Source organism: Hippocampus zosterae, chromosome 15 (assembly GCF_025434085.1).
Source record: "Hippocampus zosterae strain Florida chromosome 15, ASM2543408v3, whole genome shotgun sequence".
In the NCBI taxonomy this organism is placed as follows: Eukaryota; Metazoa; Chordata; class Actinopteri; order Syngnathiformes; family Syngnathidae; genus Hippocampus; species Hippocampus zosterae.
This window is the reverse complement of record NC_067465.1, coordinates 8828608-8841893: the sequence shown is the minus strand read 5'-3', so window position 1 is coordinate 8841893 and position 13286 is coordinate 8828608. Positions and strand designations below refer to the sequence as shown.

Here is a 13286-nt window from a genome sequence, read left to right as displayed (position 1 = left end):
ATTCAAATTAGAAATTGGAAGTAAAATTTATCAGGAGAAGTTAATTGTATAAGATATAGTCTTATCGTGTAGCTTTCACAGCACACTAGGACACACACACACACAAATTAGCCGTTATGACACGAAATAATAATGCAATCACATAGGAACACTCTTCCGGGGCAGCCAGGTCTGGGCCTGATTTATAACCCATTATCTCATGAGGTAAGAACCAGGGCATTCCACTGAGGATGCCAAGGATGGCGCTACACTGGGACGAGGGGACACTACAGCTTCGTCAGAAATCCCTGTGAATAAATTTAGAAATTATTTTCTGAGCCCCGCTTTGTATCGGTAAAGCCCCCGTTTATTCCCGGGGGGAGAAAAAAATCCCGGAGCCCTGCCTGGTGGATACTTTCCCTGACGAGGCAGCATGGCAGTCTCTTGGGGGCCTCTAAGAAATCCTAAAACCTAACCGGAAACAATCCACGATTAAAAATGTGCCGAAGCTTCCCATCGATGAGCTCGTCGTATAACCTGAAGGCTCATCTTTTAAATTCGAGGAGTATGTTGACGTGAGTGTTGTAAATGATGCTAAACGACCACTATAAGAAACATGTGACATTATTATATTACACATTGCATTGTTTTATTAAATCTGTGGTGGGGTTTCCGATTGGTATTTTCATTCTGGTCATTTTATCGTGCTGAGCCGAACGCTTCCGATAAGTGCCGAAGCTGCACCGCTCCGACAAAAGAAAGGCGAGCAGCGAAAGCGCAACCGATTTGTGGGCGCTTCGTAAACTGAACGCTCGTCACCTTTGTCCGAAATAACACGAATAGATTGGCGTGTGAGTGGTGTGATTAAAGTGAAACGATCAAAGTAGCAAACGAAAGACACTTCATTATGTTACGCATTGTTTTTTTTTGTTAAGCATGTTTTGTCGTTTCGGTCTGACTTCGGTTCTTTCGTGCTGAGCCGAATGTTTCCGGAAAGTATCGAAGCTACCCGGCTACCCCTGTACACCCCCCGCCCGCGTGCAGGCAGACAGGCAGGCCAACAGGAAGCAACAATATGGTGGCGGCGTTCGCGCAGTTAGCCCGTGAGCTCGTCGTAGCGTGAACGCGGGCGAGCTGTCACGATGAGCCTCTGCGCGCACTTTTTACGGTAGGTTGTGCTGGCGGCCTTTCATACCGACACACACGACATGACGAGTAACTGTAAGTGACATGTGAAGCGACTCTCGCTGTTGTTTTCGTGGCGTGCTAAGGCTAAGGCTAGCGTCGGCTTGCTAGCTTATAACATCAACAAACAGTCGATGGCATCACAGTCCGCGGATAAAGTAACTGTTGCGCAAATAATAGGGCCACACCTTCAAACGTCACCTTCACTCGAGCATCTTTATCAGAGAATTGAAACTCGTCACTTGTCCACGGTGCTAGATTTAGCTTTTTGCTAACATTGTCGTCGTGCAAGGTTGTGTGACGTCACGAGTGTGTGTTATCCAAATTCTTGACAGATGGTTGTTGTTATTTTGCAACTGTACGACGCATTGCGCCTCCTGCCCGGGACTTTAGCGTCACCACGACATTTGAATGACGCTTACCCGCCGACGTAATGGGAGGAAAGTGTGTTGTTTAACTAGCTGCTCTCTTGTTGTGTTGACAAGCAGACAGGCAGAGGCCCTGAAGGCGGACATGACAGGTGAGCACCTTCAGCACGTCAATAAAATACAACCAAACTTTCATTCTTAAAAGTACATTTCGCACACTAAATAACACTTCCCCTCATTTGGTCTGAAAAGTTCACGTTGTGCTTCCATGGTAACAAGATGCGCGCACTCGGGCGATGAATTGTCTCATCACATTTTCTAATGATGTGTATATAAATAGGAACTTTTATGATTAAAGGTTATACATGGTTGTCATGTTCTTGACTTTTAATAATGAAATGTGACTACCACGGTAACAGAACACACTGTCTGAGACCAAGCTATTATCATCATTATCACAATGAAATAATCACCTGTAAATAAGATAACCATATTGAAATCGTGAACGCTACCACCTAATCATGTACTCGTACATGTGACTTGATGTGAAACCCCAACCTGTTACCATGGCAACAGAATACACTGTAACCAGTTGAATGTTTTTAAACGCGACTATCATGACGTGAGCGTGGCGATTCTGTGGAAGAGAATGTGAAATGACTAAAAGTTACCAATCATCACGTTTGTGACTTTTAGTGTGGAAGCATGCCGTTACCATGGGAACACAACACTGCATTCTAGATTGAGAATAATAGTGTATCGTTTTGATGCAACTGTGGTCACAATCAGTGTTAAATTAATGCGGGAAAATGAAGTGATGAAAGTTCCTCTTTTATTGATCATGCACATGACCGATTACACAGAGAGCGCAAAGGGTACTGGTCAAGGATCAGTATAAGCCCGGCCAATAATTTAATATCAATAGAAATTGCACCGTAATACCAATTTTAAAAAAAAGTTACATATTATATTTTTTAAAATTGCTTTCATTCAGCTTTTTTCCGCCAGATCCTTATTTTGAATATTTAAAAAAATGAAGTGCTATCAAGTTCCTCATCGTGCATATGACTTGGTGTGGAAGTCTGTCGTTGCCATGGTAACCACAGTGGTCGCACTACAATGGATAAATACGAATTGGCGCACATGTGTTTGCACGGTGCAGACTCTAAGCTGGCGGCGGCTGAGGCGTGGACGTCCCGCCAGGCCTTGCAGGACTTATACCAGAAAATGCTGGTCACGGACCTGGAGTACGCCTTGGACAAGAAGGTGGAGCAGGACCTGTAAGTGGCGTCCACTCACCTTTCCTCCCAAGCTCCTGTCGCTCCTCGGACGCTCGTGACCCCGACTAACTCATGTGTCATCTGTCCTTGTAGGTGGAACCACGCCTTCAAGAACCAGATCACCACCTTGCAAAGCCAAGCCAAGAACCGGGCCAACCCCAATCGGAGTGAGGTACAGGCTAATCTGTCCTTGTTCCTGGAGGCGGCCAGCGGCTTCTACACTCAGGTGAGCTGATGTTCAGATGAGTTGCTGCTTGGATAGGTTGCAAGCTTTTTCCGCTTAATTCCGCATCTTCATTGTTGGTATTCGTTTTTTTTGCAACATCAGGAAATAGCAATGTGATTGTATTTGTATTTTCAAAACAATGAACAATGAACTGCATGTAGCGTGTGTCACATGACATGATGGCCGCCGTGTGTAGCTCTTACAGGAGCTTTGCAGCGTCTTTAACGTTGACCTGCCGTGTCGCGTCAAGTCGTCGCGGCTGGGCATCATCAGCAATGGACCGAACGGCGGCGGCGGCGGCATCGTGACGCCGCAGCCCAGCTCCTGCTCGTACATCTGCCAGCACTGCCTGGTACACCTGGGCGACATTGGTGAGGAAGAGGAGCGACAAAGGCCCAGTGCTGACAAAGATGGCGTCTGACATTCTGTCCTCTTTTGCTACTTTCAGCTCGCTACCGCAACCAGACCAGCCAGGCCGAGTCATACTACCGGCACGCCGCTCAGCTGGTTCCATCCAATGGTGAGTCCTCACAGTGGCGGCCATGTTGTGTATACGTGGAACATTCAGCGGAAGTCCAAGAACATACATGTATGAGTCTGGAAAAGGCGTCGTCTTAAGATAGCTTCCAAAGTTAACCCCTCACAGTAGAGAAAAGGGACACTAGCATTAGCTTCCAGATAATCCAGCATTGCCTCCAATGTTAGTGTCCAATGTTTCATTCCAAAGTTAAAGAACAACAAGGTCTTATTATGCCGATGATTGTTGTGTTTCTCAGGTCAGCCGTACAACCAGCTGGCCATCCTAGCGTCTTCGAAAGGAGACCATCTGACCACCATCTTCTACTACTGCCGCAGCATCGCCGTCAAGTTCCCCTTCCCCGCGGCCTCCACCAACCTGCAGAAGGCGCTGTCCAAGGCTCTGGAGAGGTAAGCTCCACTTCCAAGGCTCTGAAATCACTCTGGGCCCTGGTTTGTATGGTGTCAACTTTGCTTTTCTTCTTTGTTGTTTTTTTTAAATACTAATGATACTATCGTATACAGAGGTGTTCTTCTAAAAATGTTATAGACAAAAACTATATCATAGCTTAGAGTTGGGGAGGTGCGAGGTGGACATTGAAGGAATTCTCTCGGTCTGTTATTGAAAACCCACAACATGTTTGCGCAGCCGCGAGGAGTCGAGAGGCAAGTGGAGCGTGTCTGACTTCGTCAAGGCCTTTATCAAGTTCCACGGACACGTGTACCTGAGCAAGGGTGTGGAGCAGCTGGACGCTCTGAGGGAACGTCTGGAGGAGCAATTCCACGTAAGTGCCGTAACTCCGCCCACCCCTCCACTACCGGCACGTGCACGCTCCCGCGGATACTGACGTGTGTGCGTGCAGAGGCTGATCCACCAGAAGGCCTTCAGCTCGCAGCAGCTGGTCCACATGACGGTCATCAACCTGTTTGAGCTGCATCACCTGCGAGAAATAGCGGCCGACGGCCAGCAGACAGTCAGCTGGTTCCAGCTACTCGGGCTTTTCAGTAAGAACCGAACCAATTTTGGGGCTGGGTCATTCGCCACATTTTTTGGAGGGGGGCGGTGGGTCTAAATGGCGGACATGCAGTGTTTTCCAAACTTGCTTTAGCCTAGGCACATTTACTATCATAAAAGTATCAGTCAATCCTGTATTTATGTTTTCATTTTGAAAGCAGGAGTCAAGTCAAACGTTTTCTTGGCAATATGTTCAACTCTTCTCAACATCACACTCTAATGAATATGGAATAAGAATGAAGTCGACTAATCCACACGTTTTCACTCCTCTGAGGAGGCTGACCTTTTATGAAGCCCCGCCCCTAAATTGGGCCACGGGCGCACCTTGCTGGTGCTCTGACTCACCTGTTATTTGGCTTTAAACACACGACTTTCGCAAGGCGCTTTTATTCGAAAAAGAATGATTGACTTCCCACTTTAAAAAGTAACACAACCCCAAATTCCACAATACACCACCACCAAATGGCACTGAAAATACAGTTTGATCCAGTCTTGATTTACTCTCAAATACACTCACTAACTCTGCATGCTGTTGTGTTGTATAAATAGCAACATGTGAATACATTGGTCATTGTTGTCGCTGTGCCATCTAGTGGGAAGCGTGTAAGTGTTCTGCATGTCACTCAATATGCGGTCCATGGCCTGCACCTGTCTTGCCAGTGTCCTTCCTGGGCCTCATGTGCAGCCGAGTTCTGCTCAACAAGAACCGCGATGAGGAGGAGGTTGCCGGCGAGTGTCCTCTGCCGGCCATCAAGGTTTCTCTGGACTGGCTCCGCCTGAAGCCCAGCGTGTTCCACGAGGCCGCTGTCGACCAGAGGCAGCAGTAAGTTGGCGCTCGCGTGTCTCCCGACACGCCGAGGACTGGCGCTCACTTCCTGTCACTTCTTGCTCTTCAGCGTCTGGCCCTGGCTGGTGTCCATCCTCAACAGCTTCCAGCCCAAAGACCAGCACGTGTCCGCATCTTCAGGTACTCGTTCCGTCTGGATTCTTATAATAGCTCGCTTCTGAACTTTTCTTTTGCTCGATCTTCCTTTTCAATTTTCTGACCCCAACACTGCAAGAGATTAAAACCTCCTTCAAATTAAGACGAGAATGTCTTTCTCTCATTCTGGAGTACTTGGGTAGAGGACTAGTCTGCTTCAGGCTTTGTAAGTTGAATGATTTTGATTAGCCACACACTAAAAACACATCAGTTACTGGACTCGTTTGCGATTGGACCATTCGGGTACAGGTTTTGTCTTGATTGGGGACCGCTGTGGTTGTGGTCGAGCTACATTTTAGGCTGTAGACGATTTCCCACTTGAGTCTTTTGAGCTTTCCATGGATAAATGATCGCTTGTGGCGTGGCTGGTGACTTCTGGAATTTCGGTGTTAATCTTCAGTGACGCCACTGCCGGAGGAGTTCGAGCTTCAAGGCTTCCTGGCTCTGCGGCCGGCTCTCAGGTAGCGTTTTTGTACGGTAACTCCCCTCACGATCAAGAGTGACAATTTCCTGTTTTGTGACCGGTTAACACTTTTCAGGGCAGTGGACTTTACCAAAGGTCACCAGGGCGTTCCGGTGGACCGCGATGTGCTTCTGCTGCGCACGCGTCACCAGAGACTGATCGCGCTGGGAAAGTGGATCGCTGACAACCAACCAGGGTGAGGCTCAGGTTTTGTTTAGAGCACTTGAGAAAAAAAATAACTGCAGGAGCAAAGTGCTGTCAATATATTATATAAATATATGTAGTCAACACCCTTCCAGACTCACGCAGGGTTCCCACGGGTCCTTAAAGTTAATAAAAATCTATTAAAAAAAGAAGTTGTAAAATTATGTTCTTAATCGTCCTTAATTTTCAGGGAAAGTTTCTAAAATCAATAAAAAAATCCTTAAAATTAACCTGTGGTGTTCATTTCATTTGTGTATGTCGTTTTCCTGGGCCCAGAGGAACCCCCTTTGATTGCCCCTAAAAATGAAGATGTGGTCTTCCTCTGGCAGCAATGATTTGAACACCAGCTCAGTGATATGTGGCTTCTTGTTCATTAAATCCAACCCGCAGAATGGAGAAAAGTCCTTAAAAATTGTTAATTGGTCCTCAAAGGTCCTTAAGGTCCATAAATAAAAAGCAAGTGGAAGAGTGGGAACCCTGTCAAGGCAGTTGTCTTGGGTTGTCTGCATCAAAGTACGCAGAGTCATTCACGTCTAGGAAACAGTTAACAGCTTTCGCCAGCATGCCGCTGAAAGCTGGCAAGAGGCACCGTAGAATTCATTTTTTTAGCGCCTTTCATCAGCGATTGAACGTTCAAGGAGAACATTTTGCCATTAAAGTCGGTAGTAAATAGCCGAAGTTTGTGACGGCATCGCCTCAGAGTCAAGTCAGCCATTACGTCAGGATACACTGCTGGGAACAACTTCAAAATTAAAGCCTGCGTAGGCATTATATCAAGTACTTATAACATCAGCAATGTTGGCGCTTGGTTGGTTTTGTGTGACTTTTACCATCCGTCACTTTCCCGCAGGCTCATCCAATGTCGTGCCGGCGAGGACGGCCTGCTCCTCTTCCTCAGCGACATTCCCGAGCAGGCCATCGAAGAGCCGGCGGAGAAGGAGCCGTGCGTGCTGCAGGAGGCGTCCAACGGCGAGCGGGCACTGGGCGAAGGCGCCAACGTCGGCCTCAAGTCGGTCCTGTCGGCGGGAAAAGCTGCAAACTCTTGGGTGGATGGTGCCGAGCGGCCCGTCGTCACCTTCAAAGAAAACATCAAACCGCGCGAGCCCGCACGTGGAATTCAGCAGAAGGATGGCGGCAAGGAGCGGCGAGACTTGGTCAAAGGAAACGGTCTGGCAGCTGCGGGGGTGGCGGCAAAAACTGAGCTGAAGCGTGATGGCAAAAGGAAGTGCGAGACCAAAAAAGCTGCTCAGGAGAAAGTTCTCGAGGCTGGGAAACAGGTCAACAAAGCGCTGCTTCAAACGCCTTCGATACATTACTCCTCATCTTCATCCTGTCTTCTTCTTGACCCCGCCTTCCTCTTTCCAGGTGAAAGCTCAAACAGAACTGAGGAAGACTCCAGTTTCGGAGGCCAAGAAGACTCCGGCTACTCAAACGCAAGCAGCCACGTGCTCTTCCCAGTTCATCCCAATCCATCACCCAGGAGCCTTTCCACCTCTGCCGAGTCGCCCTGGTACGTCGTCACGCACGCACAAGCACAAGCACAACCTTACGACTCGTGAGCCCCCCCCCCTGTCGCTTCTGCAGGCTTTCCGCCCTCCGCCTTCGTCATCCCTCCCGCGGTGGCGTTCCCGGGCCTGCAGGTGAATCCGGGCTTCGCCTTCTCCGCCGGCGTGTCTGTGCCGGGCCCCTTCCTGCAGCCGGCCGCGCACGCGCAGGCGGGCTCGCAGGCGGCCAACGGGGGCAAGCAGTCCCACATCCCTTACAGTCAACAGAGGCCGTCTGGGCCCGGCTCCTCGGGGCCCGGCCAGCAGCAGCCCCACGCCCTCTCCCACCCGCAGCTGCAGGTCACGTCGCCCACCAAGCCCGTCCAGCAGGTTACAATGGGCAAGAGTCCGCCCCACCTGCAACAGGTCAGTTGCGCCAGCGAACTTGAGGCCAACTGAGCGCCTCCTTTGTCACCACTAGGACAGTAATTATTACTTGACAGATCCTGGAGAACAGTATAGTGAACTTCAGCCTGCTAGCGGTTGTACGAATTCACATCGGGGTCTTTTTTGGTTTTCCGAAACATTCACCAATTCACATTTATTGATTTTGCTTTTTGCATACACCTTCCCCCCCTGCCCCTGTGAGTCATTGCGTGAATTACGGGCGCAACTTTCGATGAGAATCGGCGTTTTGTTTACATGCTAAATGTTCTTATGAGTCCAAATGCTACAACAGCCATTTGAAAGACAAAACAATCCTGCCGCCTACTCATGTAGCCGCGTAAAGGAATGACACCAGAAAGTGGCTAGCGACAACGTACACTCCCGTGTTTTGCTCGAACATTGACGCAATCTCAAAAGCTCCAAGGCCTCCCAATAGCTACTCCGTAACATCACTAGCATTCTGTCAAGAGGTCGGACGCAGCCTGAAACTCATCCTAATAATCGTAGTTAATCTTAGATCACGGTGGTAATCACAAAATGGCCGCTCTCTGAGATGGGTAAAAAGGCTGCATTTTGCTGCTGTGCTGATATTACACAAACTATTGAGTCAATATAAACACGGTATTCTGATCAATAGTGCCATCCATCCATTTTCTGATCTGCTTATTATCGCAAAGGTCGCCGGAGCCTATCCCAGCCGTCTTCAGGCAGTAGGAGGCGGTGGGGGGACACCCTGAACCGGTTGCCAGCTAATTGTAGCGATTAATATTGCATTTCAGAAAAATATTACTCGTACATTAAAGTTAGATATTCAGGTTCTGCTAGTTAATTTCGATACGTTTGCAGATTTTTACCCTCTATGTAATTTGGCTGAACGCCTTGCTTGTGTTTGTAAGGCGTTTGTCCAGGACGCGCAGCTATGGAGTCCGAGTCAGGCGGCGCTGCAGAAGCTTCCGCCGTCCGTTCAGATGTCACTGAAGCCGCAGACCTTCTACTTGACGACTCAGGATGCCGTCAAAGTGTACGAACAGCAGATGGCGCCGCACGCCTCCGCTATGGACAAGAAGATGAAGTTCCCGCCCTACTGGGATGCCCCCTCCTTCAGGCTGCCCGATGACAGGATGAAGCGGCCCCCACCTCCTGAACAGGACGCCGCCAATGGGCCCAGAGGAACCCCCTTTGAGGTGATCACAGCTTACAAATTTACACGCATGCTAAGGGTTTCAAGGAGGTTTCTGCGTCCCCAGTTCGGATTTCGAAGTAGCCTTGTTTCGGTTTTTGGGTTTCAAGTCGAGGATAGTTTTCAAAATAAATTTGCAAGCCTTGTTTGCCTAACGTCTGGGGTTTGGGGTTCATGCCTGTCCTTAGCTGTCAAAGTAGGGTTTCAAGACAGGGTTAGGGTTTTAAACGAGGGTTTTGAGCCCAGGTTAGGGTTTCCAAGATAGGGATCCAAACCTAGACTGGGGTTTCAAAATAGGTTTGAGAGCCTTGGTTCTGGTCTCAACTGAGTTTTCATTTTCGTACTAAATCCTATAATACAGATTTATTGCTTTATGTTTGTTTAAAAAAAGAGGGTCTTGCAAAAAAGGGCATATTAAGTGGAAATTGCAATATTGAGGGGAATAATAAACTACAAAGTCGCTTTGAATCTTTTTTGAAAATGTTTCAGCCCTGGTTGCGAGCCTGGGATACAGTTTCACACTCAGGGCTGGGCGCCAGCATCTACGTGAATCTTGCTGACTTCCTTTGGCTGTTTTGCGCTCTTTCTCCTGCCATTTTCCCGCTTTTCTGCTCCCGCCGCTCAGGGGACCTCGCGCTCGCCTCTTCTTCCTCCCGACCTTTTGAAATCTCTGGCCGCCGATGTGGAGGACGAGGACGAGCTGCTCTTTTCTAAGCCTCCCAATTTCTTCCGGGCTCTGTCCGCTCCTCTTAGCTCGCTTCCCGGACCCAACTTGTTTGTACGTAGTCCCGTTCCCTTTTCCGTCCTCCTCCCCCGTTTCTCGATCCTCAAACTCGCCTCCGCGTCGGGCGTCGCGCCGCCTCCCTTCATCGTGTCTCCTTTCCTCCTCCTTTTCCTCTTCCCCCAGCTGCCCAATCACAGCAGACAGACGGACGGCGGCCTCGAGGCGCTCGGCCAGTCGTCTTCCCTCTTGCCCGCGCAGGTTAGCCCCGCCTCCCGCCTCGCCGTGACCTTTAATCATCTCGCACGGCAAGTTCCAAAAATTTTTTCCCCCCCGATTTCACAATTGTACCACCAGCAGCAGTATAACTTTTTCTCTTGCAAGATTAGGATGCTTTTTTTCCTAAGAGGAAAAAAAATAATATTTTTTTCCCCCCTTACTTTACTCCCCTTTGTGGTCACAATTTTGTTTCTTGAAAACATGGTTGTTGTTTTTTTATTAAGATAAAATATATCTATTTTTTCCATAACAAAAAGGATTCACTTGAGGGGGAAAAATATTGTCTGTTTTTGTGTGGGTTTCATTTTTGTGTCTTTGTGTTGTTTCTGCGTTTGCGTGAGCGTCAGGAGTATAACCAGAACAGCATCTTCAGTCAGGCCTACGGGAAGAACGTGCCGTCAAACTCCAAGTGTGACGCTCCCATGATGCACCAGGAGACATCACTGTACTCTTTGTTCGAGTGGACGCCGTGGTCGCCCTCGCTGCCCGCCAGCTCAGGTGCGTAGCGCACGAGCACATGCCCGCACCTGCCGCGCATGGCGACGGCGTGCCCCCGGTTCACCGCCTGCTCTCTCGATATGCAGATCACTCTACCCCGGCCAGCCAATCACCTCACTCATCCAACCCCAGCAGCCTGCCGTCCTCCCCGCCCACCCATACCCACAACCACGCTGTGGCCGCCACGCCCTTCTCCAACTTTGGGCCCATCGGCACACCGGACAGTCGCGAGCGCAGAGCGCTTGACCGCTGGAAGCCCGACAAGACAGGTGCGCTAAAACAAAGATTTGAAATTGTCCATGCTGCAACGTTGGCCAAAAAAAAAAGTAAAATGGGTGAAAATATGGTTAAGAATTCCGTGCACTGCTTTTGATGGCAAAATTTTTTTATTTTTTTTTTACTGTGTATTTCAGGTGGCGTGAGCGGCTTTGGGTTGGAGTACCTGCCGGCCACCGCTTCGGACGCCAGCTGGCACCAAGCCCCCGCCAGCGGCAGCTCCTGGACCAATCAGGAGTCTCCGATGGAAGAGTCATCCTCCAACATGCTGCTGGACAGCTTCAAGGTAACGAGCGCTTGTCGTCCGCGCCATGAGACGGACTTTACAGCCTTTCGAAGCGCCACCCGGAGAATTTTGTTGTAGCACATCTCCGAGATTTTCACTGCAAATGGTAGCGTGACAAAGTGGCTGCTCTCATTGTTGAATTGGTTTTTTTGAAAACATGAAATGAGCATTTCAAGTACCTCTGTTTTTTCCCCTCTCTCTCCTTGAATGCTATTTCTTTCATGTATCCACTGTGGCTGATGAACTCCAAATTTCACAAATGAAGAACTTCTGTTTAAATCTTGCCTCACAGCAAATTCGGGGCGAGGGGAACATTTCATGTCCCAAGTGAACATAAGCTGTTTTATATTATGGTTTGTGTTGACTTTTATTATTTTTGTATTTGAGAACTAAATGAAACCCACTTACAATTTAAACATCTAAAACCATATCAAATAAAAGAACCTTCTACAGCGTCTTACGAACTTTGCTAGTGTGGACCTGCTCCTTTAATAGGAAGTCACGTGGGGGGGGGGGGGTAAATCTGTGTAGTTCAATGCACTTTATGTGTCTTTGTTTTACATTTTGTGACTCACCGGATTCTTTTTGTTTTTGCAGTCGATTTGGTCGAGCTCGATGATGCAGCCTGGCCCGTCGGCGCTGGAGCAGCTTTTGCAGCAGCAGAAGCAGAAACAGCAGCGAGGACACGGCACCATGAATCCACCGCACTGAAACCCCCGCACGATGACATCATCGACATCATGGCTGCCACACTTTGACGAACACCAGCAACCGTTGGTGGACGCAGGAGGGTTGGGGAGGCACGACCCCCTCACCTCTAAAAACAAGACACCAGGATGAGACTCCACCCGGACGAGGTCGCCTCCGCTGAAGGGAAGCGGGCCGATGCCAACGACGGGGGTTGAGGGACCGCGCGCATGCCATCATCGCTAACTAAACAGATGTACACACAACACACCCATAGAACAAAAGCACACACACACATAGAACAAAAGCACACACAAACACGCACACACCCACACACACATGAGTGGTCGACAGGATGAGTTTGTCCACGCCGGACATCCCCCCCAAGTCCACGCGAGGCTTTTTCGTGGCCTTTTTGTGTCTTTGGCAATTCTGAGGGTGAGCGAGGACCCTGCAGTGGTCGGGTGACGGGGAAGATTGAATTCCTCACTATTTCTTTCCTTGCTGAGGAAGACGACGAGGACGTCTAAACATGTAAATGCGCAAAAGATGGGAAGGCCGGCGTGCCAGATGTACAAAACGATGTAGTTTGTGGTTTGTCGTTAGCCGTCTTTTAGCGAGACAGCTGCTGTAATAATCCCGCTCGGTAGTTTAGCCCTTGTTAGCTTTTCTTCCTCTTCCGCCAGTTCTCGAGCAGACGGGAAGTCGCCTGGACCGAAACTTTTTAACGACTAGTCACTTTTTAAGCGGAATGGCAACAGAAGATGATGAACAAAAAGTCAACTTTTTTTCATTGGCAAGCATCATCGTGTAAAGCGATGTGAGGCGACGGCCTGCCCGAAGACCCGCCTCGAAATGCTCGCTGATGAAGGTGGCCGTCGTCAATATCCCGCCGCTATGTTGACGACACGTAAATGTTCATGATTGCGTGAGAAAGACAAAGTGATGAAGATAATGAGCTGCTAATGCCCACTTGTCCTCTTTCCTTTTCTTTTATGTCCTTGCTGCCAATAAAAAAGAAATCTCTCCTACTATACTCAGTCCCTATATGTGTGTGTTTGTTGTTGGGGGGGGGGGCATATTTATGGACAATGTGCACATCAGGATGAGCCATGAAGAAATGTGTGAGCCAAATGGAGCAAAATCATTGTTTTTCAAATTGACAAAATGTTGTATTTAGAATGCAATCAATATACAGTGTCTTTGCAAC

The 13286-nt window shown here is 48.8% G+C and overlaps 1 protein-coding gene across 5 annotated transcripts; it reads left to right on the top strand.

Moving 5' to 3' along the window:
• The first annotated feature begins 981 nt into the window (after positions 1–981).
• smg7 (SMG7 nonsense mediated mRNA decay factor) lies at positions 982–13112 on the top strand. 5 transcript variants are annotated; one of them, XM_052046119.1, is made up of 23 exons: positions 982–1147; positions 1653–1684; positions 2695–2812; positions 2906–3038; positions 3235–3409; positions 3487–3558; positions 3815–3965; positions 4204–4339; positions 4418–4559; positions 5230–5392; positions 5466–5536; positions 5952–6012; positions 6091–6210; positions 7069–7495; positions 7584–7728; positions 7803–8128; positions 9046–9333; positions 9955–10107; positions 10237–10311; positions 10677–10827; positions 10914–11096; positions 11241–11389; positions 11987–13112. In XM_052046119.1, exons 1-23 carry the CDS (start codon positions 1122–1124, stop codon positions 12098–12100), a joined length of 3411 nt encoding a protein of 1136 aa, XP_051902079.1. In that variant the 5' UTR covers positions 982–1121; the 3' UTR covers positions 12101–13112. The 5 variants fall into 5 exon arrangements, with proteins under 5 accessions (XP_051902079.1, XP_051902080.1, XP_051902078.1 ...); XM_052046120.1 differs by having other exon boundaries at positions 1016–1147; positions 1650–1684; positions 9058–9333; XM_052046118.1 differs by having other exon boundaries at positions 1016–1147; positions 1650–1684.
• Positions 13113–13286: the final 174 nt, after the last annotated feature.

Bases quoted from the DNA above. Each gene is read 5' to 3' on its own strand.
- smg7 (XM_052046118.1), top strand. From the start codon at position 1,122: ATGAGCCTCTGCGCGCACTTTTTACG. The intron at 4,560-5,229 runs GTAAGAACCGAA...CTGTCTTGCCAG, and splicing joins CCAGCTACTCGGGCTTTTCA to TGTCCTTCCTGGGCCTCATG. The intron at 6,013-6,090 runs GTAGCGTTTTTG...AACACTTTTCAG, and splicing joins GCTCTGCGGCCGGCTCTCAG to GGCAGTGGACTTTACCAAAG.